This window comes from Myxocyprinus asiaticus, chromosome 27 (assembly GCF_019703515.2).
Source record: "Myxocyprinus asiaticus isolate MX2 ecotype Aquarium Trade chromosome 27, UBuf_Myxa_2, whole genome shotgun sequence".
NCBI classification, from domain to species: domain Eukaryota; kingdom Metazoa; phylum Chordata; class Actinopteri; order Cypriniformes; family Catostomidae; genus Myxocyprinus; species Myxocyprinus asiaticus.
Genome location: NC_059370.1, coordinates 7,881,223 through 7,907,809, shown reverse-complemented (window position 1 = coordinate 7,907,809; position 26,587 = coordinate 7,881,223). Strand labels below are relative to the sequence as shown.

The 26,587-nt window shown below is 37.3% G+C and overlaps 1 protein-coding gene across 4 annotated transcripts in view; it reads right to left on the bottom strand.

The window, feature by feature from the left end:
- Positions 1 to 588: 588 nt before the first annotated feature.
- LOC127418032 (protein phosphatase 3 catalytic subunit alpha-like) overlaps positions 589 to 26,587 on the bottom strand; it is an 89,190-nt gene continuing 63,191 nt past the window's right edge. For 3 of the 4 annotated variants that reach the window (XM_051658355.1, XM_051658356.1, XM_051658358.1), the window contains exons 7-14: positions 19,912 to 19,989; positions 16,621 to 16,715; positions 15,416 to 15,541; positions 14,855 to 14,932; positions 14,412 to 14,496; positions 10,883 to 10,980; positions 9,527 to 9,574; positions 589 to 4,608 (exon numbers count right to left, since the gene is read on the bottom strand). In XM_051658355.1, the coding sequence (XP_051514315.1) occupies positions 4,430 to 4,608; positions 9,527 to 9,574; positions 10,883 to 10,980; positions 14,412 to 14,496; positions 14,855 to 14,932; positions 15,416 to 15,541; positions 16,621 to 16,715; positions 19,912 to 19,989 (787 nt within the window). In that variant the 3' untranslated portion in view covers positions 589 to 4,429. The remainder of the gene's footprint in view (positions 4,609 to 9,526; positions 9,575 to 10,882; positions 10,981 to 14,411; positions 14,497 to 14,854; positions 14,933 to 15,415; positions 15,542 to 16,620; positions 16,716 to 19,911; positions 19,990 to 26,587) is intronic. The other variant, XM_051658357.1, reaches the window with a different exon arrangement.

The following is a 26,587-nucleotide window of genomic DNA, read 5'->3' as shown; positions in this document are numbered from 1 at the left end:
TTGAACTAGTGCAAACTGAATTGTTTTTATGTACGATTTATATCCTGCACTTGATTAAAAGTCAATTCGGCCTGCCATTATCCTAGTGATATTTCATATTTCACAAAATGCATTACAGTAATTGTCTTGCTATAATACACACATGGCTGCAATTACAAAAAAAAAAAAAAAAAAAAAAAGTAAAGTAAATGTAGTAATGGTAAAAGTAGCAGTAAAAGTAAAATGCTTGGACACATTTCAGTAATGAGAATATTGGTTGAAGATGTACTTAACTATGGTAATAAAAGCAGGCTTCAGTTTCTTTATGCAAATCTGTAAGATTTTTATATTAACATAATATTACAAGATTTTTTTAAACAACATTTTTGTCTTGTGAATTTAGGGTAAAATACTGTATATACTGTATATCATGACTTCATGAGATTGACTTTCTAGTTCTGCATTTGTTAAACATCTTACTCATAAAGTGCCTTTTGGGTTCTGATCAGTTAGCATGGAGCACACATTATTGTCTATGCTGATTTCATCCTCTGATGTGTGAAACTCTACATTCAAGGAAATGCAACTTAAATAAATATGGAAATTCCAAAAGTTCATGCATATTTTATTCAAGAGTAAAAAAGAGATTTGTCCCATAGGGCATGCTCACACTGTCCGTACTGTAGATCAGGAAATCATGATGCTCAAAATGAAGCTCCAGAGAAAAATACAAGATATAGAATCACAAAGAAAACATGAAAGTTTTTCATTATTCATAAAGTAAAGCACAATGAGCAACCAAAACAGGGATGAGGCAAAGTGGAATAAACCAGCAGAACTCTTAATAATTATAACCATAATCATAAATAAACAGCATATTGTTTAGAATAATGATCAGAATATACTTCTCCTTAAAAATGTGAGACACGTTAAGGTGTGTCCATATTTGATTTACAATTGAAATAACCATGCAGTCATGCTTTGGTAGCCCGGATGTCTTTCACACAATTATATGTTCCTTCACACTACTGGATAACTTCTGTACATCAATAAATAAGAAACCCAAAAGCACAAGGTTTAACACCTCATTGGAGCTTAATTACCTGTACAGCAATGTAAACAAACAAACAAACAATAAATAAGTGAATAGCTTGAATTAAAGAAAAACATGAAAATAAACAATAACAAAAAAAGTCCCTTAAAAATATACGGCATTTATATACAAAATAAACTCCCATGAATTATGCTTAGCTGGAAATCTGTTCTGTCTAGTGCACCTGTACAGGACAAGGACCAGTTTGAAACCACCCATTATCACAAGGACCTGTCTGAAGTCTCACATATCCACGATGGACTAACACATTCCCTCAGGTCACATCACCTCCCTGTTTCACACGCACACACGCACACATGAATATTCCCCTCGTTCTGCTCTGGAACGGAGGGAGAGGAGGCGGGGAAGTGTCAGACTCTGCGGGACACAGGGAGTACTGCCATAGCAACCGCGGCACAATGTGACAACAGCAGATTTACACGATGCAGCGAGCACTCAGCTGAACAGCATGAGGGGCATTACGAGAAATAAAAATCTCTGTTATTTGTGGATTAATCGTAATAACCTGTGTGAAGTTATTTAGTGTAACATTAGTTTTGTTTTGCCGTAGGCTATATATTGAGTACTATTTGCAAAACATAGAACTGCAAGAGAATTTTAAAAGTAAATGGTTATAAGCACCTCATACACACACACTTACATAAACGCAAACATACGTTCCTCTCATTAAGAATAAATACAGCAGTATTATTGTGTTATAGTTTCCACAGCAGGCCTGGAAAAAGAACAGTAAGCATTCGTGAAAACCTACTTATTATATAACACATTTTGCCCACACACCCATAAGTGCAAACACGCATAAATAAACATCTCTTACAAAGCAACTGTCCCAAGCCCTTTCGACATTTAATCATGTGCAGGATATGAATTATAGATATCAGTAATTATATTTTCACTAGTTAAAATGCTAATTACTGATACCAGCAATTAGGTTTGCAATAGTAAATCTGTTCATTCTTGATATCAAAAATGGAATTTCAACCAGCAAAAAGCAAAATTACTGATATCTGTAACTATATTTCTAGCAGAATTTCAAAACGATCTGTCAGTCTTTCCTGTTCAATACACAATTACAGATATATAACACATTTCTTACAAGTTGAAATTCCAAATACACATATTAGCTAGGACTACTGCTTACTAGTAAAAATTGTCATTTTTGTTATCAATAAGTGCATTGTTACTAGTGCAAATGCCGATTCTGATATAAACTAGTAAAAATGCAAATTTTTTATATCTGTAATTTGGTTTTCACTGGTGGCAGTGTTAATTTCAGATACCTGTTATTTTAACTGGTACGGTATTTTTAAACACTTGAGCATATATATATATATATATATATATATATGAACATATAAATAATGAATATATATATATATACACTGTATATTTCGGTATATAACAGTATATCAACTGTTGATGTCAGGAATAGATATTTGCACTAGTAACAATGTAATTATTAATATTAAAAGTTCTATTTTTACTAGTAATAAGTACACAGATGATATGTGCATTTGAACGTTCAACTAGTAAGAAATGAATTATAGATATCTGTAATTGCATTTTGAACAGGAGTGAAAGACAGGACACTGTGAAATTCTACCAGTGAAAATGCAGTTACAGATATCAAACATGATTTTTACTAGTTGAAACTCCATTTTTGATATCAAGAATTAGCATCAAGTTTTTACTAGTGCAAACCAAATTATTGGTCTCAAAAATTTGCATTTTCACTAGTAGTAATTCCATTGCTGATATCAAGAATTAGCATTTAAACTAGTAAAATTTAATTATAGATATCTATAGTTCATATCCTGCACGTGATTAAATGTTGAGATGGCTTACGAAAAGCAACAGGAAATGCCCTCTTTTCACATGTTTATATTTCCTATACAAAGCCCATTGTCATAAAACTACATATCCCATCATGCAACTCTCACACTATCAATGATTCCCTCCTGACAACCTTTGGCGAATTCCAAACGAAAGTGAGCATCACTATGCGCTACTCACTCTGAAGGGCAGAGCTCTTTTAGTGAGTGCTATGAGGGGAGCTGGGCATTACTGTCACCTACACACATCACATTATGTTGAACCATAATTTTACCTTAATAACATAGCAGCAAAATTCATGTTTTTAGCTGTTAAGATTGTTATGGCAAGTAAACCTTTTGCATCAAATACAGCCTTTTTGTGTCTATAATTCAAATTTGGTGCTTGACACACTAAAAAAAATATTTTAAGATTCATGCATTTCAGTTTCATAACAAAATTCCATCAATTTGAATGGAATAATCTTTGATAAAATAATGAACAATCTTTTTTTTTTTTTTTACAATATCAGTTTTATTTAATTATTTTTGTTAAACACAATTCCATTTGATGGAATTTTGTTATGAAATTAAAATGTGTAAAAATAGGCTAAAATATTTTTTTGAATGTAAAAAAATTCATAAATGAAAAAATGTAAGAAATATTTCCCGTTGGGTTTAAATTGGTTTAAATCCCAGCTAACATCTCAAATAAATTATCTCAGGTTTCAAAATGAATGGCAAGAAGATTATAAATGCTTTTAGAATGGGAGAAATGTTTTTTCTGAAATAGTTTTGCATTCCCCTTACAATATGTTTTGTGTTGCCTTGCAACAAAAATCAACCATGATTTTACTACAGTAACCATAGGTGAACTATGGATTCTGTTGGCAAAACCATGGAAAATTTTGTGGTTCTGGTTTTACTACCAAAACCATAGTTGAATTGGTTACTGTAGTGAAAGCATGGTTAATTTTCATAAGTGAAGGATAAAGAAATTGCGAGGGAACGCAAAACTATTGCAACAGAACGCAAAACATATTGTGAGGTAATGCAAAACTTTTACAAAAAATTAATTCCCTCCCTGTCCTCTAAGCGGCGCCGTATGAGAATGCCCCATTCAGGATGTAATCATGTGATCATGGACTGCAAAATTACCTCCTCAAAGTTAAAGCTAATAGCTTTGCGGAAGGGCCCAAAGGACTTAGTGGCTCACTTTCATTTTGAACGACCTTTTGAGTAGCCTCCCCTTCCCACAGTACCCATCATTGAAATTCACCCATGATCTCCTCCAGCCTTTACGAATATTTTTGTGTTCATGTTCTGAATAGCAACGCATCTCTTCTGTCCGTCTCATTTTTGTTGTTGAGGCCGCTGAACATCAACAGGGAGTTCAGTCTAAATATATCGCAGAATCCGTCTGCTACACAGACAGTAGCAGTAAAAATGAGGGGAGAGGGAAGAATTGCATTATGGCAGAAGGAGCAGGGGCGAGCAAGGGACTGGAGGAGGAGGACGAGATGAATCACTGGATATTGCTGTTGTCGTCCGTGCCATTTGATTCGGCCATGTTCATCTTGCCCATGGAGAGCCCCACGCTGTTGACCACGTCTCGGCGTGGGGGCATGCGCTCGTTTATACGATCCAGACCCTTCGCCTCCTCGAAACTCTTGATCTTGTGCTGTGGAGAAAAGCCACGGATGGCTGAGGAAAAAAAGAGAAAGAGAGAAAGAAAAGAGGAACAGTCACCAATCATGCATGGGCAAGATCTAAAATGGAGAACCGCACACACACACACACACACACACACACACACACACACTAGAGACAGACAACAAGTGAACTATTCTACAAATTTGCTACAAACATCACAAAGTGTACTGTGATCTCTCAACACATACAGTATGGTGTTCACTTTATCAAGATAGACACACACAAAACCTGTCAAGAACATTGGCCTGGTCATACTTAATTCCAAAATCAAAATAAGACGTAAAAAAAAAGAAAGAAAAAAAGAAAGAAAAAAAGAAAAGAAAAAAGGGCCATTTCGATTTTTTACATTGTGACACTATTTTGACATTTCATTGGCAATTGAGCACATTTCTTTGCCAAATTTTTGCTACTGTAATGTGGAGTAAATACTTGAATATTTAAATTGTTAAATATTTATGCACAATGATATTGTTTAATTTACTGCTTTCAATTAATGCTGATTAAAAAAAAAATACTGTATTAAAGTTAAAATCTAAAGATAATCACTATTGACAATAATGATAATTACAATAAAACTCTAATGTAAAATATTCAGATTACAGTAATTAGAATTTGTGCTGAATTGTCATGAAAATAATGTCACAATACAAAAAATTGTTATGGTCCAAAAATATTAAAAAACTTAGTATAATACAATTTCTTATTTTTTGCTTTTAATTACAGGGTGAAATATATAATACACACAACTCTTTATTTCAAACACTCCACTGGTTCACTCTGTTGTGTAATAGTCACAAAATAGGCACAAGGTAATAGTACTTGACTATCACATACACACACTCACACACACTATATAGAGTGTACAGAGTAACAGCTGTGGCGACGATAATGAAATTTACAGCTTATCACTTTTCACACTCCTAGATCTCTTCAAAAACTTCACAAGGGACCAATGGCACAGTCAATGTTTCCATTAGAAAACAAGGCCATCTCACCAGCGTCATAAATCAGTTCATGTGTGTATGATCTTTGCACATGTTCTTTTAAGTAAATTTGAAAGATTTTATTACACTCAGATAATTTCTGATGGAAACATAGAGCGTCATACCACAGTCAGAGATGATGTGACAGCCTCTCTTGGGTTTGTTCTCAGAAAAACTTTTAAAGACAGTTCTCTGTGTCATTGTGTGCTCTGTCTTGTTGAAAATATCAGTTGGTCACCACCATATGTTGTGTTTTGGGTGCCGGTCTCCAGTATGGGATGCTGGTGTCCCATGGTATTCCTTAGGGTTACCCTAATTGTATAGATCAACTACCTTCTTAACAGAAATACCATGCTGGTCGCCTAGCTTATTGACTAAACCAGCTTCACCAGAAATACTATATTTGTTTCTTAACTAGCATAACCAGCAAGACTTCATTGTTTAACCAGCTTCACCAGAAATACCATACTGGTTGACTAGCTTCTTAACTAGCGTAACCAGCAAGACTTCCTTGTTCAACATGCTTCACCTGAAATACCCTGCTGGTTAACTAGCTTCTTAACTGGCTTGACTAGGAATACTTCCTAGTGTAATCAGCTTTACCAGCAATACCTTGCCGGTTAACCAGCTTCCTAACTAGCTTAACCAGCGATATTTACCTGGTCAACCAGCTTCACCAGAAAGACCATGCTGGTTGACTAGCTTCTTAACTAAACCAGCTTCATCAGAACTACCATGCTTGTTGACTAACTTCATGACTAACATAACCAGCAGTACTTACTTGGTAAACCAGCTTCACCAACAAGAAAGTGCTGGTTGACACCAAACCACCAGCTTTGCAGGTTTGATGCTGGTCTTGCAGGTGGACAAATATAACAATTCATTTCAAATGTTTAGCTGGTCTAAACATACCACATAATCCTGTACTGTTCAACCAGCTAGGCTAGCACCAAACCAGCACTAACTAACATAAACCAACCAAAATCACCAGTCTAAGCTGTTTGTGTATATTTCGAATTTAGATTTCCTGTTTCCTGTGCAGATCTTTAGGTCATTGTTTAACAGATTTACATTTGAATTAATTTGAATGATGTGCACACTGCATAAGTCTCATTAAACAAACCCTTTCAAAGAGAGGTCACATGATCCCTGCAGATCACAGAGTCATAAATGACCAAACCCAGAATGACTGCGCGAGGAGTGGCGCTGGGGTGATCAGCGTGTGGTCATGGTTCTGTAAGAATACTGGGTCATTTGTGAGAGGCAGGGGGATGCGTGCCCCCACCCGTTCATGGCCCAGATTCTTGTTTCTGCTGAGTCATTCTGTAACCTTGCTGATCAGGTACATAAGAATGTGTGTCATTGAGAACAGCAAAGCAGAGTCCAGCATTTGCATAAGCAGGAAGACACAAGTGTGTGTGTGTCAGTGTCTTCGTGATGTACATCTGTGTGTAATAGTGTTTGTGCATTTGCATGTCTGTAGACGGGATTAGCTTTCTAAACAATGTTTGAGTTACAATTCTTAACATGTGTGATTTCATGTGGCATTTAGACAGGATTGAAATCTCTGTAATTATTGCTAAGGTGGAAGTGTGTGTTGTCTGAATGTCGTCGTTATGGAAGATCATGTGCTCTGGATGCTGGCATGCATCACGAAAAGACACATACTGTATGTGATATAATTATAAAATTAGGTATATGATGAAGAGAAGGAATTAACTTAGTTAACTTTCTACATCTCCAAAAATAAAGTTGATTCATAAATTAAGTAAATAATGTTTTTATTTTTAGTCTTCGGTAGCGGCAAGATACTTCTAGCGAAGGTGATTAGAAGAGGTGTCACGTTATTTCGACCAAATCTGGCCAAAAAGGTGTTTTATAGTGATGATTCGAAACAGCTTGTCAGCTCGAACTCTAAGGAAAACTTTGTAGCGATTGTTACTGCCATTGGTCCACGTCATCGTGGGCGTGACTCTACCTATTTTCAGTCCCAACCGGAACTTTTTCCTCATTTTTGCAGCCCAAAATGACTGAATTTGCTCAAATTTTGTGATGCAGTTTGCGGAATTTTTTTGGGTTGTTTTGTTGTGAAAACTTACAAATAATCATTATATACTTCTGTAATTGTGTTAATGACATTGTAAATGCAATTACATGTAAATATTTTAGTGCATAATAACTGAATATGTAGTTATCAAGCAATAAAAAAAGAATTACACACAAAAATACCATACATTTAGGTGAAACTTGTGGGTCTTGGAAGACCCTTAATTATTTTTGTTTTAAAAAGTTCTGCCTCAGACAATGCAGACAAGAAAACTTATCTAAGGTTAAAATAGATGTACAATAAATCTGTAAACTAAAAACACAAATGAGGATTCATTAATTAGCCCTGTTGCAATTATTACATTGTCAGATATTAAAATCTGTTATATGGCCATATATATGAACAAATACAATTAGAGTTCATACATTTGAGCATTTATTTTAAAAAATATGTCACATATGTGACATTTTTTGACATATTTTGAAATATATGTTGCATATACGCATTTATATAAGTGATATTTTTATTTCAGTAAAAAACATTTATGAGCATTAATTTCAGAATATAAGTGTTCAGCATAAATTGCCATTTTCAGATTTGTTGTCTACTGTATAAAGCACTTCATATTCTAATCACATTTTACTACACAACTAATGGGGATTTTAAGTGAATGTTAGGATTTCTGTGTATAAAAGTGGGTTTTTGTGTCTCATTCGCGCACTCAGGGTGAAGATTAAACGGCAGTTGTGTTGTATGTGTTCTGTCTGCAGTCCTGTGAAAATTTAGATAAGGATTTTGATAGTGAATGCAAAATGTGGAGGAGAAAAGGCGGAGATGCTTACACTGTTACTATGGAGATGATACAATGGCAGTTGTGTATTTGAATATGTTGCGACTGCTTCAAGCTTTTCAAGCATTTGTTTTGCCACTGTCAAACATAGAGGAAAGCGATAAGATTCCCTCAGATTTACTTTTTTTGCAAAACATTTTTGGAAATTATAAAAAATTGCAAGCTACCACAAATAATGCAGAGATTGGTTGAATTTGCAAGAATTCTTGCGGTCGCAAGATCGTAAAATAATGGAGGGACTGTATTTTGACATCAACATCTTTTTCCGGTTAATTTCGTTAGTCAGTCATTCGTATAGAGACCATTTCCAAGACCATGTCATGTGACTTTATTAGATTATTTCTAAAAAAAGTCTGTAAAATACAATAACAGATGGTAGCCAGTGCATATTATGGCCATGTATAGCGTGTTAGCTTTAGCATTAGAGCCATGAATGCAAAATGTAAACATGAAAAATGACATCCACTGCATATCTATAACTTTAAATCATCATCGAGTGGTTAATCAGCTTCTTTTCCTGATCTCATGAGGATTGTATCACAGAATGAGGATTACAGTCTTTGATAACACATTTTAATGTAACATTAGTTCTTGTTTTACATGTAATCTTTTGACAGGACAGTGTGTGTCTGTCTGGTGGGCGGTGTCTGAATTTTCGAAAACAGTATACCATTTCTCGACTGTTTTTAACTTTTTTCTATCTCTAAGTGTATCGGAATGTATCGGAGCCTTTAGTTCTAGCAATTAGCTTTATCTAAAAAAAATAAGTCACTATTTAGATCGCTCAGGTAAATATGTGTGTGTGTGTGTGTGTGTGTGTGTGTAAGTGTGTGTAAGTGTGTGTGTGAGTGTGTTTCTGTATGAGTGACAGCGTGTGCAGTGTTTGTGTGTGTGTGATACACAATCCCTAACCAGTCATAGCGCCCCACATGCTCAGTTAGCTAAGCTGTGCTGCCTAGCTAGCTAGCATGTTATTGCAGTCGCTATGAAACCTCTGAGCAGCAGAGAGAGAGAGGCCGGCCAGTTTACCTTCTCCATCCTCAACCGTCTCGATGGCTTCAATGGCCTCGACGGTAGCTGAGGAGCACAAAAAGACAGACGGAGAAAGAGAGAAGGAGAGAGAGAGAGAGAGAGAGAGAGAGAGAGAGAGGAGGCATGGATGGGGAGTTTATTGTGACAGTCATGCATGCAGCACAGTGCCCCAGCATTAGCTGCCAAGTTCTTGCCGCAGGCAGTTAGTAGTTAGTGGCACTGTTAGCTAGTTAGTGTTCCTGTAAGTGTGTATATGTTCATGTGTGCACATTTCAGATGGTTTATTAGCGAAGAGAAAGAACGAAAATGAACTAGTGTTTCACTTGAAGGTATAGTTCACCCAAAAATAAAATTTCTGTCATTATGTACTCAACCTCAAAACCTTTTTCCATGGAACACAAAAGGAGATGTTAGGCAGTACGTCAGTTTCAGTCACTAAATGACTTAAGTTAATATTCTCCCTAATATCTCCTGTTATGTTCCATTGAATAAACAACGTTTGGATGGGCAGGCCTGGTTGGGTGGGGCTGATCTCTTTGAAGTGTATAAAGTGAAGATGTAATTTATATATTTTTTTTTTTTTTTTTTATGAAATCATGTTTAATTCTACTAAACATCTTATTTAATCCAGTACTTACACTGCCTTTGTTTAAGAAAAGGTTTAAAAAAAATGTTTTGTATGTACAATCAATTATAGCTACTTCTTCTCTGCGCATGAATACAGCAAGCGATGTCAGAAAATGTTATGTGCAACCACTGATCTAGAGTCAGTTATCCTGTAGGTAGATTTTGGGTTTGGCTTTGGAAAACTGATCCTAGACTACCACTTATCGGCCACTTCAACCGGTGCAGAAATCGGAAGCAACAAGCGAGGTGGTGAATTGAGTGTGATAATTCCGGTATGAATTCTCTATGTGCGAGTGAAGATCTTAACCAATCAAATTTTCATGTGTACGTTGGAGGCATAAAAGCAAAATGTTTCACCTGCAAATTAGGACACACTGATTTGTGAGATTATACACGTTTATTAGTTTTATCGCAGGGATTGTGTGTGTGTGTGTTTGTGTGCGTTCGCCGGAAAATAAATCTGCAGTATTTTTAGGCTTACATATTCAATTGAGGGTCCTCTAACGTTCATTTGAGGGTGCTTAGATTTTCATTTTTGGGTAAAATATCCCTTTAAAGAGAGGGGTTAGTAAACAAGAGTGAGTTTGTTAGACATTGTCTTTGCAACCTTGAAAGAAAAAACAGGTTCAGATGGAAGAGAGAGAGAGAGAGAGAGAGAGAGAGAGAGAGAGAGAGAGAGAAAGAGAGAGAGAAGGAGAGAGAGCGATGTTTGGTTTTGTAACTAACCGCTCTGCAAGGTCTGTTTTCCGCCAGACAGTACGCCGCTTGGCAACATGCCAGTAGGGGTTAGGCCTTTCAGGGTTAACACATTCTCACTCTCCTCTCTGTCAAAATACAACACAATTTCAATGAATAAATACACTCATGTGCCCTATGCACACATATTTTACAAAATGGATACTTCTAGTCCTGGATGATGATTGGCTGATAACAGTGTTCCATGTCTGCTAAAATACACAGTATATTAACAGTTATGGCATGAAACCCTTGTTTATCTAGCTACTGAAAGTATCAAATTGTTGGTTTAATTGTTGTAACAACAGCAACTATAGCACTTTGGTAGAAATGTTATGTTTTGCGATAAATCTGAATATTGTAAAAAACAATATGGGAATAAAGCAGTGTTTCCATCCCATGTGTTTAAAAGAAAAAAATTGTCACTTCTGGTGAAACTGTTGCCAAATAGAAATGAAAATAGAAGTCAAAGCCACTGTGGCTCTTTTATTAAATGTAATGAATTACTGAATGAATAACTTCAAATAACGAGGTGGAAAGTTGTGGCAAATTTGTGGCAAGTTTGCAGCTAGTTTGCCAGAACTAGGTAATCACAGCAGTGCTGATTTAGGGCCATATAGTACGATTGCGAGTGTGATATTGTTTATATACAACAGTTCAATGAACAAGTACATTTTAAAAAATTAGGAAAAACTGAGTACGGTCACAAAAAAGGCATTTGTGCATGGAACTACTTTCTTACGTGACGGTTAGTTCAAACCAAATGATGCGTCTGTCACGTATTCCTTGTGTTTTTGCTTAGACTTTTATTTTGACATTATTGTTTAGTTCCCTGTTCCTGTTTCCTGTTAATTTTGTAGTCCTTTGTAGTTTCTTTTCATGACTGGTTTTCCCCTGATTGTTTACCCCAGGTGTTCCTCGTTTCCTTGTTTGCCCATTTGTATTTAAGCCCTTGTTTCCCTTGGTTTCTTTGTCAGTTTTCATATGTGTTGTCATGTTCTGTGCCTGGTTTACTGTGTTTTGTTTCATTTTATTCTGAGTACTTTGTTTATCTTTGGTTTCCATTAAAAGCTGCATTTAGATCCTCATTCCTCGCCTGCCTCCTCACAGAAAGACTGACCGAGGAATGGATCTAGCGGCTGTCAGAATTCTACTCCTTCTACAAGGGGACCGTCCAGTTGAGGATCATGTCCGTGAGTTTTTAGAGCTGGCAAATGAAGCGCACTATCCAGACCGCTCTCTGGTGGTTTTCTTCCGGGCCGGTCTGAATAGTGCACTGAGGGACGTGATGCCTCCGGCTGATCCTCACTGGACGCTCGGCGAATATGTTGGGAAGCCTTTCACGTCCCCTGTCTCCAAGTTGTATGATCTGCCACTGATGTCGGTGCGAAGGTCCATGAAGACCCTACCTAAAAAATTGTCTGTGCCCACGCCTGCTGCATCCAACGAGCCATCGAGCCCGCGCCTGCCGCGGACAACGAGCCAACGAGCCCGCACCTGCCGCGGCCAACGAGCCAACGAGCCCGCGCCTGCCGCGGCCAACGAGCCAACGAGCCCGCACCTGCCGCGGCCAACGAGCCCGCACCTGCCGCGGCCAACGAGCCCGCGCCTGCCACGGCTACCGAGCTAGAAGCCTCATCCATCCCAGAGCCTGCGTTTCCCCCGGAGCCTGCCACGGCTCCACCCGCTCCCCCAGAGACTATTCCTCCTGCGGCTCCGCCCGCTCCCCCAGAGACTATTCCTGCTGCGGCTTCGCCCGCTCCCCCAGAGACTATTCCTCCTGCGGCTCCGCCTGCACCTCCAGAGACTCCTCCTATAGCGGCTCCGCTGCCTGACCCTGTCTCGGCCCTGCGGCCGCCTCCCAGGCCTCCTGATCCAGTCCCCACCTTGAGGTCATCTCCTTGGTCTCCTGGCTGTCCGCCTGATCTGCTCTGGTCTCCTTGGTCTCCTGGCCGTCCGCCTGATCTGCTCTGGTCTCCTTGGTCTCCTGGCTGTCCGCCTGATCTGCTGTGGTCTCCCTGATCTCCTGGCCGTCCGCCTGATCTATTGTGGTCTCCCTGGTCTCCTGGCCATCCACCTGATCTGCTCTGGTCTCCCTGGTCTCCTGACTGTCCGTCTGATCTGCTCTGGTGTCCTTGGTCTCCTGGCCATCCGCCTGATCTGCCCTGGTCTCCTGGCCGTCCGTCTGATCTGCTCTGGTCTCCTTGGTCTCCTGGCTGCATGCCTGATCTGCTCTGGTCTACTTGGTCCTCCAAGCCTGCAGCGTCGCCCTGGCTCTCCATCCCTCCAGCTCCGCCTTGGTTCCAAGCCTTGGTTTCTTTGTCAGTCTTCACATGTGTTGTCACGTTCTGTGCCTGGTTTCCCGTGTTTTGTTTAGTTTTATTCTGAGTACTTTGTTTATCTTTGGTTTCCATTAAAAGCTGCATTTAGATCCTCTTTCATCGCCTGCCTCCTCACAGCGTCCAAGCCTCTCAAAAACATAACTTCAGAACTATTAGTTTCACAGCTTATCTAACATGTTATTGGATTAACAGGGATGTGTGTGTGCGATCACCTGTTGATGATGCTGTAGTCTGTTAGTCAGCTTCTGAAGATAATGTCATTTTGGTGAAATGCATCCTATTTTCTCAGTGGAAAAATAGCTGTTCAAGTGGGGATATTCCTCCCTATTTCACGGTAGCTGGTGCGCAAGAGTCTTTCACTATAGAAACCACAGTCTTCTCTGCCATTTTGAACAGTATGTCCTCTCCAATGTGGAAACTCCGGTAAGAGGTAAGCGCCTTGAGTTTGTGTAATTAATCAATCTGTTGTGTCTCTCATCTGTGATGACCATTAATGCTGAAGTTGTTAGTTTAAAGCTGTTTTAAGATATTTCCTAGCTTTAGTAGTGCAGTAGTAATCTGAGCGATCAGAGTGCTGTATATATAAACACTGAGTGATGCTGACTCACTTCACGTCAGCTAACTGGCTTATATTACTCATAAAAATGGTCTTTTGCCGCCACCTGCTAGCTACAATATGTAATGTCAAAAAATGTTATGTAAAGAGACATACATACAGTAGCTCTTAACACATCTGCACTGCTCTTATGCTTTAGTTTAGAATGGCATGAACACAAGCGGAGTGATACACACAGTGAAGCGTCCGAGTGATGATGGTGTGAGACCATCAGTACTCATGGAACGTCTCTCATCCGATCAGATTCAAGGACCGGAATTAACTGTTGTATATTATGCAATATCACAAAATTCGGATAGAAATGGTTGGATGGCAACCCAGCTTATGGCAGTTGTATAACTTATAATGCTACTTTTTTTCTTAACAAATGCCATTGTTTTCTAAAATCGCAGTTACATGGTAATAAAGATTAATTCATGGAGTTAGCTGTGGTTACCACAATGAAGCTGTGGTACATTTTCATAAGGGTAATTATGAGTACAAGTAGCACTTTCGCTTTCATACTTTTTTGGTAATGTTATAAACATCCAGACTACAACACGTGTTCCCCTTTCACACTCACCGCAGGACTGAGAACATTTTGGCCATTTTGCCGATGGCACGGATCTTGTTCCTGATGACCTCTTTACGAGCGGCTGCAGCATTAGCTAAGAGCAAACATTCAGAAATTCAGAAAACACTCACAGCGAACATTTTCTAAACATGACACAAAAAGCCTGTTCACGCCAAGTTTGCATTTTCTGCATGAAAAAAAAAGATTTTAAAATTCTTCTCTCTGAACTCCTTAAATTAATCTAATATTTCTGTATGGAGGCATGGTTAATTTTACACATTTTTTTAATGATAAATTCAGCATCAGAAAGTTGTTTGTAAATATATATACTTTAAAAATATATCTGCTGTGACAGAAACTATCACAGAAGCTCAGGCACAACAATTTCTGTTTCTATCGCAGTCTTGACTTGAGCGCTTCTGAAAACGTTATGAGGAATCTGCTGTCCTCACCATCAAAGATCTCATCTCCATCGTTCATGAGCTCGTCATCAGAACAGATGCTAAGGACATTCACCAGCATCTCTGTCACTGTGGAGACGTCACAGGTCAAAAGGTCAGAAGGCAAGATTACTTGACAAACTGTTTGTCTTTTAGAATTTCGTTCACAAAAACAACAAAGAACTGTCATTGTAATATTTATAATCCTGCTAAACTAAATACCTTAATCCTGATCTCAATCAAATCACTTTATCAGCCAAAAACCATTTTGATTTTGCATCATTCTGGTTTTACTTGTTGAGGCAGTTTAGAAGAAATACAGCTCTTATCAGTTCTGTTTCTTCTGTTCTGTATTTGGGCAAGTCAAGACAGCATAAGAGCGCATCCACTTTAACTCGCTCATCCAGAATGTTTTAAATAAAACGTGAGGAATTGTGTAACCGTAAAGAATGTTGTCTTCAATTATACAAAAAACTTCCAGCTTTACAGGCAAGACAGAATGAAAACGTCTCAAGCTGTTTAGCTACTGCTTTAGGACAGAATTCATGAATGTGCTTCCTCTGAATATTCCACCTTTCTCTCCAACGAAGGGCAAAGACCAGGTAAAGACGTCCATGAAATTGGGCAGCCAGTAAGGATGTGGTGAGCAGTTGAACTGTCGTATGTTCATCACGTTGTTCTCATATTTGAGCACGGCCGCTGGGGAGTGGCATTAAGGCAGTTATACAAATGTGCACACACACAGACATGTTTATTAGAAACTAAAAACCTCTGCTACATTCCATAAGGTATATGCAAACAAAACACAAAGACTAATGACCTATTATTGCAGTGTTTATTAAAGACATTATTTTCATGTTAACACGTGACCTCTCACATACTTTTGTATTTATAAATCTCACAAAACAGGTTTAGTTCCTTATGCATAATGAAACTGATCTTATAAAACCTGTCAAGAATATGTGCTGGTCATATTTCACCCCAAAACAAAGAGAAAAAAAAAACTTGAAATTATATTTTGCATAAAGAAAATTAAGACTATTTTTAGGACCATTGTTTTTTGTTATGTTTTTTTGTGACATACCCATGACAATTAGGACATTTACCCCCAATTCTCAGTACTGCAGCGTGAAAGAATCTCACTCATTACTGTTACATAATTACTTTTTTTACAGTATTTTAAGTATTTAAACTTCATGGTAGTATTTACTTCACTGAATTTATTTTATGCTGATTTAAATAAATAAATCATTGTGTCAAATTAAGATGATTTTCATTAACATAATACTGTAAAAAAAATAAGAAACAAAAATTTGCATTTTAGTAATGTCATGAAAATAATGTCTTGAAGTAGGCTTAATTAGGGCAGTGGTAGCTCAGCGGTTAAGGCTCTGGGTTACTGATCAGAAGGTCAGGGGTTCAAGCCCCAGTACTGCCAAGATGCCACTGTTGGGCCCTTGAGCAAGGCCCTTGACCCTATCTGCTCCAGGGGTGCCGTATCATGGTTGACCCTGCACTCTGACCCCAGCCTAGCTGGGATATGTGAAAAAGAAGAATTTCACTGTATATATGTATAATGTGTGATAAATAAAGAAAATTATAATTATTATTATTATTTTCATGTCATATCTATTTTTTTTTTTTTTTTTTTTTTTTGATTTTGGAGTAAAATATGTCCCGGATATTTTTTCTTGAGATTCACCAGATCATACAGGATAAACCACATTTATTTGTATTTGTGTGTGTCCATGTGACAGAGAGCAAAACTTAATTCACACCTTTGTTGTTGTAAACGTCCAGGTAGTTTGGAGCTGAAAATATGGTGATGAGGGACGGGAAACCTGTGGTCTGACTCTTTCTGTACATACGGTAACTGAGAGGTGAACAGAAAGGGAAAGAACAAAGAGGAGGAATATATTACAGTTACCATCAGAAAGAGAAAAACAATTAACAAAAAAATTCATTTATTGACTGATGCACATTATAATGCATATTATTAGACTGTATCATAATAACCAAATTACTGCTTTATAACAGTGAGCATACAGATGCTGTGTGTGTTATTTGTCAATATTGTTGATTGCTGTTTAGTCGACTGTACTGCACTGTACAGTATTTAGAATGTTGTGGAGTATTGTAGAGTATTGCAAATTATAGTGTAGTACTGTTGTGGAGTTGGTGATTGTTGTGGAGTACTGTAGAGTACTGTTGATTGTGGAGTGTTGACTGCTGTGAAGAATTAGAGTATTGGTGACTGCTGTTGAGTATTGTAGAGTATTGTTTTTGTTGTGGAGTATTGTAGAGGATTGATGATTATTGAGGGGTATTGGTAATGCTGTGGGATATTGTAGAGCATTGACAATTGTTGTGAAGAATTGGAATATTGGTGACTTCTATGAAGTATTGTAAAATACTGATGATTGTTGTGGAGAATTGTGGAGTATTGGTGACTGTTGTGGGGTATTGGTAATGTTGTGGAATATTGTTGAGTATTGGTGATTGTTGTGGAGTATTAGAGTTTTAAAGACTGTTGTGGAGTATTGTTAAGTGTTGGTGATACTGGGGAGTATTGTATTGTTTTTTGTTGTGGAGTACTGTAGAGTATTGATGATTGTTAAGTATTATAGTGTATTGGTCACTTTTCTGGAGAATTAGAGTATTAGTGATTGGTGTGGAGTATTGTAGAGTATTGTTAATTTTGTGGACAATTAGAGTATTAATGACTGTTGTGGATAATTAGAGCATTAGGAGTATTGTAGAGTTTTGTTAATTTTGTGGACAATTAGAGTATTAATGACTGTTGTGAATAATTAGAGCATTAGGAGTATTGTAGAGTATTGGTGATGGTTGTGGAGTAATGTAGAGAATGATAAATTTGATGTACATCCAAAAACTCTACATTTTTGTGTTTCAACAAAAATGATTTTGTAACGCTATAGTACCTTAGGATACACTGGCTGTGGTATTTGTGAGAAATGTTTCTGAGTGAGAGAGAGACAAAGATAGATAAAAGGGCATTGCTGAGGTGAATGTTTGTGTTTGTGTGTGTGTGTGTGGGGGGGGGGGGATGGGGGGGGTGTAAGGTTTTTGTGGTTTACAAGGAAATTTTTTTAGGTTGCAAACTGGTAATTACAAGGGTATTATGCTATAAATGTGGTTTATGAGGACATTTCTAGTGTGCCCATAATTCAAATCGCTTAAAAAACATACTGTAAAAATGCAGAACGATTTTTGTGAGAGTTAGGTTTGGGGTAGGTTTAGGGGATAGAATCACTAATTCATACAGTATACAAACATGTGTGTGTGTGTGTGTGTGTAAGAACAATGAACAGTACTGTTGTGTAATGTGTGTGTGTGTGTGGATTATGGAGAATCAATCGCTCGCTGTCTGTCTGTCTGTCTGTCTGTCTGCTAACCACAATATTCCTGAGTCTAATGATGTCTTGCAGGCGATGTGGGCGGAACTTCTGGTTAAGTGTAAACAATCATTATGTTCTGTACTAACACAGCATTAAAAAGAGAGAAACTTGGGAACAAATGAAAACAGAATTACAGCGAGGAAATATTGTTCTTCCCTGCCCATTTGTTACTGATGATGGGTGGAAGGATGATGACCAAATATTACAAACAGAAACATGAGTTATTTTGTTTAATCTTTGTCCAGCGATGGAGCAGCTATGAGTTACTTGAAAATCTCTAAAGCCCTATCAGTGCCTTTATAGCTCTAAAGTTGGACATGTTTTGAGAACAGTAGACAATTATGTTTACAGTATTTTAAAGCAGATATTGAGTCTTGTCAGAACCTGAAGAGTATCGAGCTTCTGTACTTACTGCAGAGACAGGGGAGGTCCAGACAACAGGATGCTCATTCATTGCAGGGCTCAGAAGATGATACGGTCATGCTGCTGTTATTACTTAGATAAAATACAATTATTTTGCGGAAAAAAGACTTTGTGGTAGCCTCATTCCATTTTTACATTTACATAATCCCCGTATCTTAATGCAAGCCTACATTAAATGTTTTGGTGTTGACAAAATGACTGATCCTATTGATAGACAGATTGACTTTATTGTTCTTGTGTGGAAAAATCGAGATGCACTAGCGGCTACAAAATAAACTGTGCAGTACAGAAAGAACCATGTGTAATACAAATAAATATGTTTATTTGGATATAGATTATAAACACTGTACACAAAAGTTTAGTAATCTGTGTAAAGCAAAGTTGAAACAATATGTATTTTGAGTTTTTTGTTCATTGCCACAGTTGCCTTTGGCTTGCTCACGGTCTATAGACAAATAATTTTTAAAGCATAATCTACAGTCACATTTTTCATTAAACTGCACAATGATGACTTTAAAACATTACAAATATTACAGCTTAATTTTCTATTACAGCATAATGTTCTGTGAAGCTGCTTTGAAATGATGTGTGTTGTGAAAAGCGCTATACAAATAAAAAAGACGTCTTAAAATAAACTATAAAACATTTTTTTTATTTATACTGAATTATTGATCACATTATTTTCCAAATCACTGTTTTTCCTCTTAACCCTTGAATGGACTCACAGGTCAATTTGACCCGTTTAAACTTCTAAAACTGATTTACATCAACTTAGGTTTTCGGCCAGAAACTTCATGACATCCTCCACAGGGGTAATCTGAACCTAGCAATGTAATGTTTTTAAATTTCATGTATTTATAAAAATGCTATAAAAAGTACCAACTTTGTACCTCCGGATCAATTTGGGTCAATCGTACAATGTTTAAAAAGCAAGAATCTAACCGAACAGCAAGCTAGCTAACAGTTACCGGCTACACACACAAAACACCAACAAACTACACTTCCGCTAGCCACCCCGGAAATTCCGCCCACCTCTCCAGATACAGTGAGCCTGCTGAAAATATTCTGGATATCCATACAGCACAAGAACACTGATCGTTCATCATCAAAGTCTCACCACTCATTCAATACACATACTGTACATTGTCTGTCTGTGTGTGTGCTTGTAAGTGTTTGTCGTAGCCTATATCTCTGGGAGGTGAGGAAAGTGAGAGAGTGTGTTCTTACCCAGCATCCTGAGCCTCATGTGCCCTGATGACTGACAGCAAGTTGTTGGTCTGTAAAAACTCACACACTGCAGGATAGCTGTACAAAATGATAAAAAATGACACAAAGAGGCATTATAAACAATATTCAGGGGGGCATGCAAGGGGACGTGTGTGTGTGTGTGTGTGTGTGTGTGTGTGTATATGTATATATATATACATATACATACACAAGTCATTTTCTGCAAATAAATGCTCTAAATGACAATATTTTTATTTGGAATTTGGGAGAAATGTTGTCAGTACTTTATAGAATAAAAAAAAAAAAAAAGATCATTTTACTCAAACACATACTTATAAATAGTAAATCCAGAGAAACTGATAATTTTGCAGTGTTCTAATTTTTTCCAGAGTAGTATATAATCAAAACTTCAAACATTTTTCAAACAACTTCAACAAGTTGCATTCAAAATAAAATTCTGAGGGTTGCCCCTTCGATCTGAATGGGTATAATCCTTTATTATTGTAAATTTGGTAGCAGTTTCAGCAGTTAGAATTTATGATTTAGATACTATAACATAACATTACAAACAACATCCTTTGTTAATTAGGTTTAATTTGATAAAGCAGCCGTTGTGAGATCTTTGAGAACACATGGAGAGATGTTGGAGTCCTTGATAATGGATTTTAGGCCATAAGACAGTGTACTACATCTTCCTACTACAAGCCACTATGGGGCAGCAGTGATGTAAATGTGCAGGGCAACGACAATATACAATAATAAGTTTCTGCTCAGGATAGCAGAGGTCTGAATATAATTATTCCCTGTGTTCCAAATGGCCTAAATGATGCCTTTAGAGGGCACTGCTAAGGGATTACAATCATTATTGCCATGCTTTAAGGTCATTCCAAAGAGAATTTCTAATAAAATATACTCTAAAAGTGAGTGCCAAATGACCATTATTTTTGAGCCCCACTCTTTTCAGCATTCCAAAGCTCTCACAGTGGATGGTAAAGTCTTCGAAGGCAATAGGGCTTAGGGATGATCATTTCTGAATGGAACACACCCCTTGTAAAGATAAATACTCATGCTCATGTAATGGTTTCATGTTGGAAACAAGTCTGTTTTGTCTTTTTTTATTTGTTAGCTTGAAATCAGCAGTAATTAGCTATGTTTGTAATAGCATACTAACATACTAACACTAGCACTTCTTATTCATTGATACTAATGATTCAAACTGAAGAAAGGGGAAAGTTTCAACTTGTTTCTTCTTTGGTCTCTAAATAAAACATTTTACTAATATTTTTTTTCCTTGAAGTAAGAGCTTTTTTCTTTTTAACTTAACTAGCATGCTAACATACCACTCTTACAATTTCTGCAGTAGTATGTATACCATGCACAATATGCAAATATTTATGCATAGAATACCTAGATTACCCATTACATTTGTCATACAGTATACAGCGGTATTCACTGTACTTAATACCATATGTACAATGCCATGCACTCACTCAGCTTGACCTTCCATTTCCAGTGTGATGAATGAACAGGACATCATTACAGCTAAATATTACAATTAAACTCTATTTTGACTCATTATTGGATCAGACAGCCAACAATTAAGACATTTATACACAAATTAAAAATGCTAATTTTCAAGATGATAAGTGGTCGCAGACAAAACGTAATGAGTGACTAGTGTTCCCATATTTTAGCCTATTGTCCCATATTTTAGCAGCAAGACACTCTAAACATCCAATATTGAAGGCATTGTGTCCTGTATTAAAGCGCTCGAAATGCTTATGTGTCTCGTATTCACATGACAAAAAGTTGGCAACCCTAAAGGCCCCTGCACACTTTCTATGAAACCGAAGAACGAAAGGGTGTGATGTCATTTAGAACAAAATCTGGCAAAAAATAAGGTGTTTTTGAGTTCATCTCAGTGGTTTATAACAGCTCGCTGGGGTGAACTTTCAGGAAAACTTCTTACCAGCTGTTAAACACCTTCTTACTGCCATTGGTCCACGTCATTGGTAGGTGTGACCTGGAGCTCCACCTACTTTGAGGCCTACAGCTAATTCCCGTTCAGTCCGTTAAGATCAGTCAAAATTAGTAACTCAAAACAATTATTGGCCAAACTATATACCTTATTACATCTACAGACACAGCAAATTCAATACCAGTTAAACAATGGGAGAAAGACCTCAACATCAACACAGATAATAATTTCTGGAAACAAATTTGTACAAATACGTTCAATTTAAGCACAAATAATAACATACAACTACTCCAATATAAAGTCATACATAGAACACACCTAACACAGCATAAAATGTTTAAAATGGGAATGGTATTCTCAGACAAATGCATACAATCTCAATACCCAAGATGACTACTTTCATGCACTCTGGACATGCCCACCTATTTCCCAATTTTGGAAAGAAGTATCTGTTAAATTATCAGTATTTCTTAATTATCACGTTCCTGCAACACCATTGATACAGTATGTCTTTTAGGTGATATATCACAAATAACCCCCACACCAGAACACACAACCCCCTCCCCAGCCCCCATTTTCACCTACAATCAGAAAAATTGGGTCATATATAGTTCTCATAAAGCCAAACAACTTTCATACTCACAGCCATTAGCTCTGCCCAACAGGAAGTCAGCCATTTAGGATTTTCTGAAAATCGCAGGCTCTGAAATTTTAAATACTCCTCATAGGGGATTCATGTGACTGGCACCAAATATGTGCAACATCATGCCAAGACATTGTAGATGCTAAATTGTGAACAGATTTTTGATATTTTGAATGGTGTTGCCATGGGCAAAGCAATACATTTATGGCAAAAAATGGAAAACAGGAAGTGCCTTATATCTTCTGTGTGCATTGTGTGATTTTGATGAAAATTCAGCTGTATGTTTGGTAATGAGGACTGATCACATTGATGCTGCTATTATGAGTCATGGTCATAGCGCCACCAACTGGCAGCAGGAAGTATGGCACTTTTAACAGACTTTGAAATAGCCCTCTTATGTTTACATGAATTGCTTCAAAATGTCAAGACACTGCTGATATAAAATTGTAAAGGAATATTTGATATCTTAAATACTGTTGCCATGGTAATGCATTAATTGTTATTATTCCTTTCTTCCTATATTTGGGTTTTTTTGAGGCACTTTGCCTGCTTAAAATTTCATAAAATTCTGCATACACATCAGATTCGTTAGCCATTAGTTCTGGGGAAAAGTTCACGCATGGGCGTGTGGAGGGAATCTGTAGCACTCCCTTTAAAATGGGTGTGTAAGACAGCCTCTGTAGCACCCACATTTTCACCTACAGTCACCAAATTTGGTACATATATAGTTCTCATCATGCTGGACAACTTTCATAATTATAGTCATTAGATCCGCCCAACAGGAAGCCATTTTGGATTTTTTGAATATTGCAGTCTCTGAACTTTTAAATACTCCTCCTAGGTGATTCATGAGACTGTCACCACATTTAGACAACATTATGCCAAGACACTGAAGATGCTAAATTGTGGACAGATTTTGATATATCGAATGGTGTTGCCATGGCTAGGCATTAAATCAATGGTGAAAAATGGGAAACAGGAAGTGTATCATATCTTCTGTGCAATGTGTAATTTAGATCAAAATTGAGATGTATGTTAGTCTTGGGGGTAATCACATGGATTTGACTATTTTGGGTCACGGTCATAGTGCCACTACCTGAAACAGGAAGAGTGGCTCTTACAATAGACTTCAAAATAGTCCTCTTATATTTACCCAGATTGCTTCAAAATTGTTTAGAATAATGTAAAATGCCAAATGCATGTGTCCACCTTGCATTGTTGTCCGAAAGCCACTTGGTGGAAATGGACCAGCTGTGCTTGGGCCCGTCATCGCAAATATATATATATATATATATATATATATATTCTTCTCTCTCTTCTATTATATCTCTTCTGTAATGTCTTTCAAAAATAATATTGTATATGATTCTTGTTATATGTTGCAATAAAAAAAAGAGATCAGTCAACATGAACACACCGGCGTACAGAGTTATTAGTGAGCTGGCGCAAACTTACCTACATCTGTACGGGCATTTGCGTAAACACATTTTCCAAGAACATCTCATGCAATTTTTTTTGTTTAATTAGTCTACAAAAGGAATCACATCTACTCAAGTATTCTTAAGTGCCCATTCACTCATGTGCCATCTGCAGCAAAAGCCATTCACAAATCTGCCCAAAGTAAGATATGCCTATCATAATTCTTTTGTCTGTATTCTACCAATTAACACTCTTTTATACACCAGTCTTTGCAGTAGTGTCAGTGTCATCATAAATTACAATAACAGAGTGTTATCAGCACATATTATAGCCAAATATAGTGTTAGCGCATTAGCTGCATGAATGCAAAAGGTAAACATTACAAATTACACATTATCTACAGCATATATCACGTTAAATCATCATTGAGTTGTTAAAACGGCTACTTTTACTGATCTTGTGTGACTTCTACTCATAGAATGAGGCATAAAGTCATTGATAACATATTTTAATGTCATATTAGTTGATGTTTCACTTGAAGTCTTGAGCGTCCTCATATTTAAATGCTGCTATAAACGCCTCCCACAGCAGCGTGACCGGTGTCTGAATGTTCGCAAACAGTATGTTGTTGCTTAGTTTTTTCTTTTTGGCAACTTATTTTTGGCTCTGAACGAAGTAAGTGTGTTGGAACCTTACAGCAATGTAGCTTTTTTATGTTTTTTTAATTAAGTTCCAAACGTAAGTTCGGGAGGAGCTTCATCTAGAAAGCAATGTAAGTTCATCTGGGCCTGCCAATCATATTCGAAAGATATATACTGTAAGTGGCTGCTTCCCTCACACTGATTCTTTCAGCATCCCTCCACCTCCCCATCTCCAGCTGTATATTTCATAATGCCTATACCATTTATTTCAAAACTGTCTTTCTATTTCTTGCGTTAATCAGATAGTCCGGAAGGGATTTCAGAAATCAAGCCCAGTTCTGTGCTCGAGCCCCTCCACTATGGACAGCATGCCAAATACAGTACATATACCTTAATGAGCTCCAGGACTATATAAACCAATGAACTCGTGAAGTATTGTTTGAATGACTAGGCAGTAAAACAAGGGGGAGGTAGTTGTTAACTAAAGCAGGTGGAAAAAAAAATGACCAAAGTTGGCTGACAAATAGCAAGCCATTATTTTCTATAAATAACAGGCCTATGACAGCTGTAAAATGTACACACACACACACACACACACACACACACACACATCCTGACCAGCGGCTTCATCCATTGTGTTTGGTTTCATTGATTTCAGTAGGTTTCATAAGATGTTAAAGCAGAGAGGATTGTGGGTAATGTTCACACCTCAGGCTCTCATTCACAGCCTGCTCAGTGTTTGCACTAGTTTAAACACACATTAGCTTCTTTTCTTTCACCCTTTAAAAAAAAACTCTTCCTCCATGATCACTCTAATTTTCTCAATATATTCTCTATTCTCTCTCCTTTTTTTCTTTTCTTGCTCTACCATTTCTCTCTCCACTCTCTATCTCTATATCTTGATATCTCAGCGGATCTGGCAGTAGTAGCCAGTTGTCATGGTAACGGCAGAGCGCAGACTCCTGTGGGATTGTGGGGATTCTGTGTTGTGATGGAGCTGGTCACTGTTTGACTGCTTTACAATTCCATTTAAATTCACTCTCTCCGTCCTTGACGTACTAGACTTTCATCTACACCTTACTTTACTGTACAACCATTCCCAGAGGATCATTTTATTTTTCATAGGTTGCTCTTTTATAGCTCAGGAGATGTTATATTTAAGTATCAGCTTTGTCTTATTTGTTTCTCCTAAATTTCTTAAGGGGAAATAAATATAGAAACAATTGAGACAATTGTTGACATACAGTAAGAGTATAGAGCTAGAAAATCAATAGCTGGGCTTACATCCACGTATTTTTATGCGCATTTTGGGATATTGCATAAAAATTGCTGGATGGAAATACTAAGATGCAAATAAAATCTTCAAAAATAAAAAATGCGCATAAACTATAATGGAGGCAAATTTACCGAATAAACTCCTACAGAATTTATAAAGAATACAAGATGCGCATCAAAAAAGTCTGATGAGACGAATAACTAATTCATAATGGACTAACAAGCAGACCAATCTCCGCATCTGAAATCTTGCTCTGGTCATCCTGAAATAACAGTGTCCTGAAAATCAAAAGCCTGCAAAGAGTTTGCAGAGCAAATAAGTCGAATATAAACTTGAACTATGCCGAAGAGTAGGTTTATTGACACTTTTGAAAAATATCTTATAGACCCGCATGGTAAAGTCATAAGGAAGGAGGAACGCACACACATAGTGCTCCCCAAACTGTGTGACGCGGTGTCCCTCCAAGACATGAGTTCTTTACAGTGTTTTATCTGCATGTTCTAAACTGTGAGTATTTTATTAATAAAAGAGTCACAGTGTCTACAATTTCTCCAGAAGTGACAATTTTGTTCTTTTGAACACATGGGATGGAAACGCAGCTTTATTCGCACATTGCTTGTGCGATATTATGGTTTTTCACATAAATTAAATTTGCAACTTGGATGGAAACATAGCTAATGTGGATGGCATAGCTGTTGTTATTTTCTAGCCTGATCTCA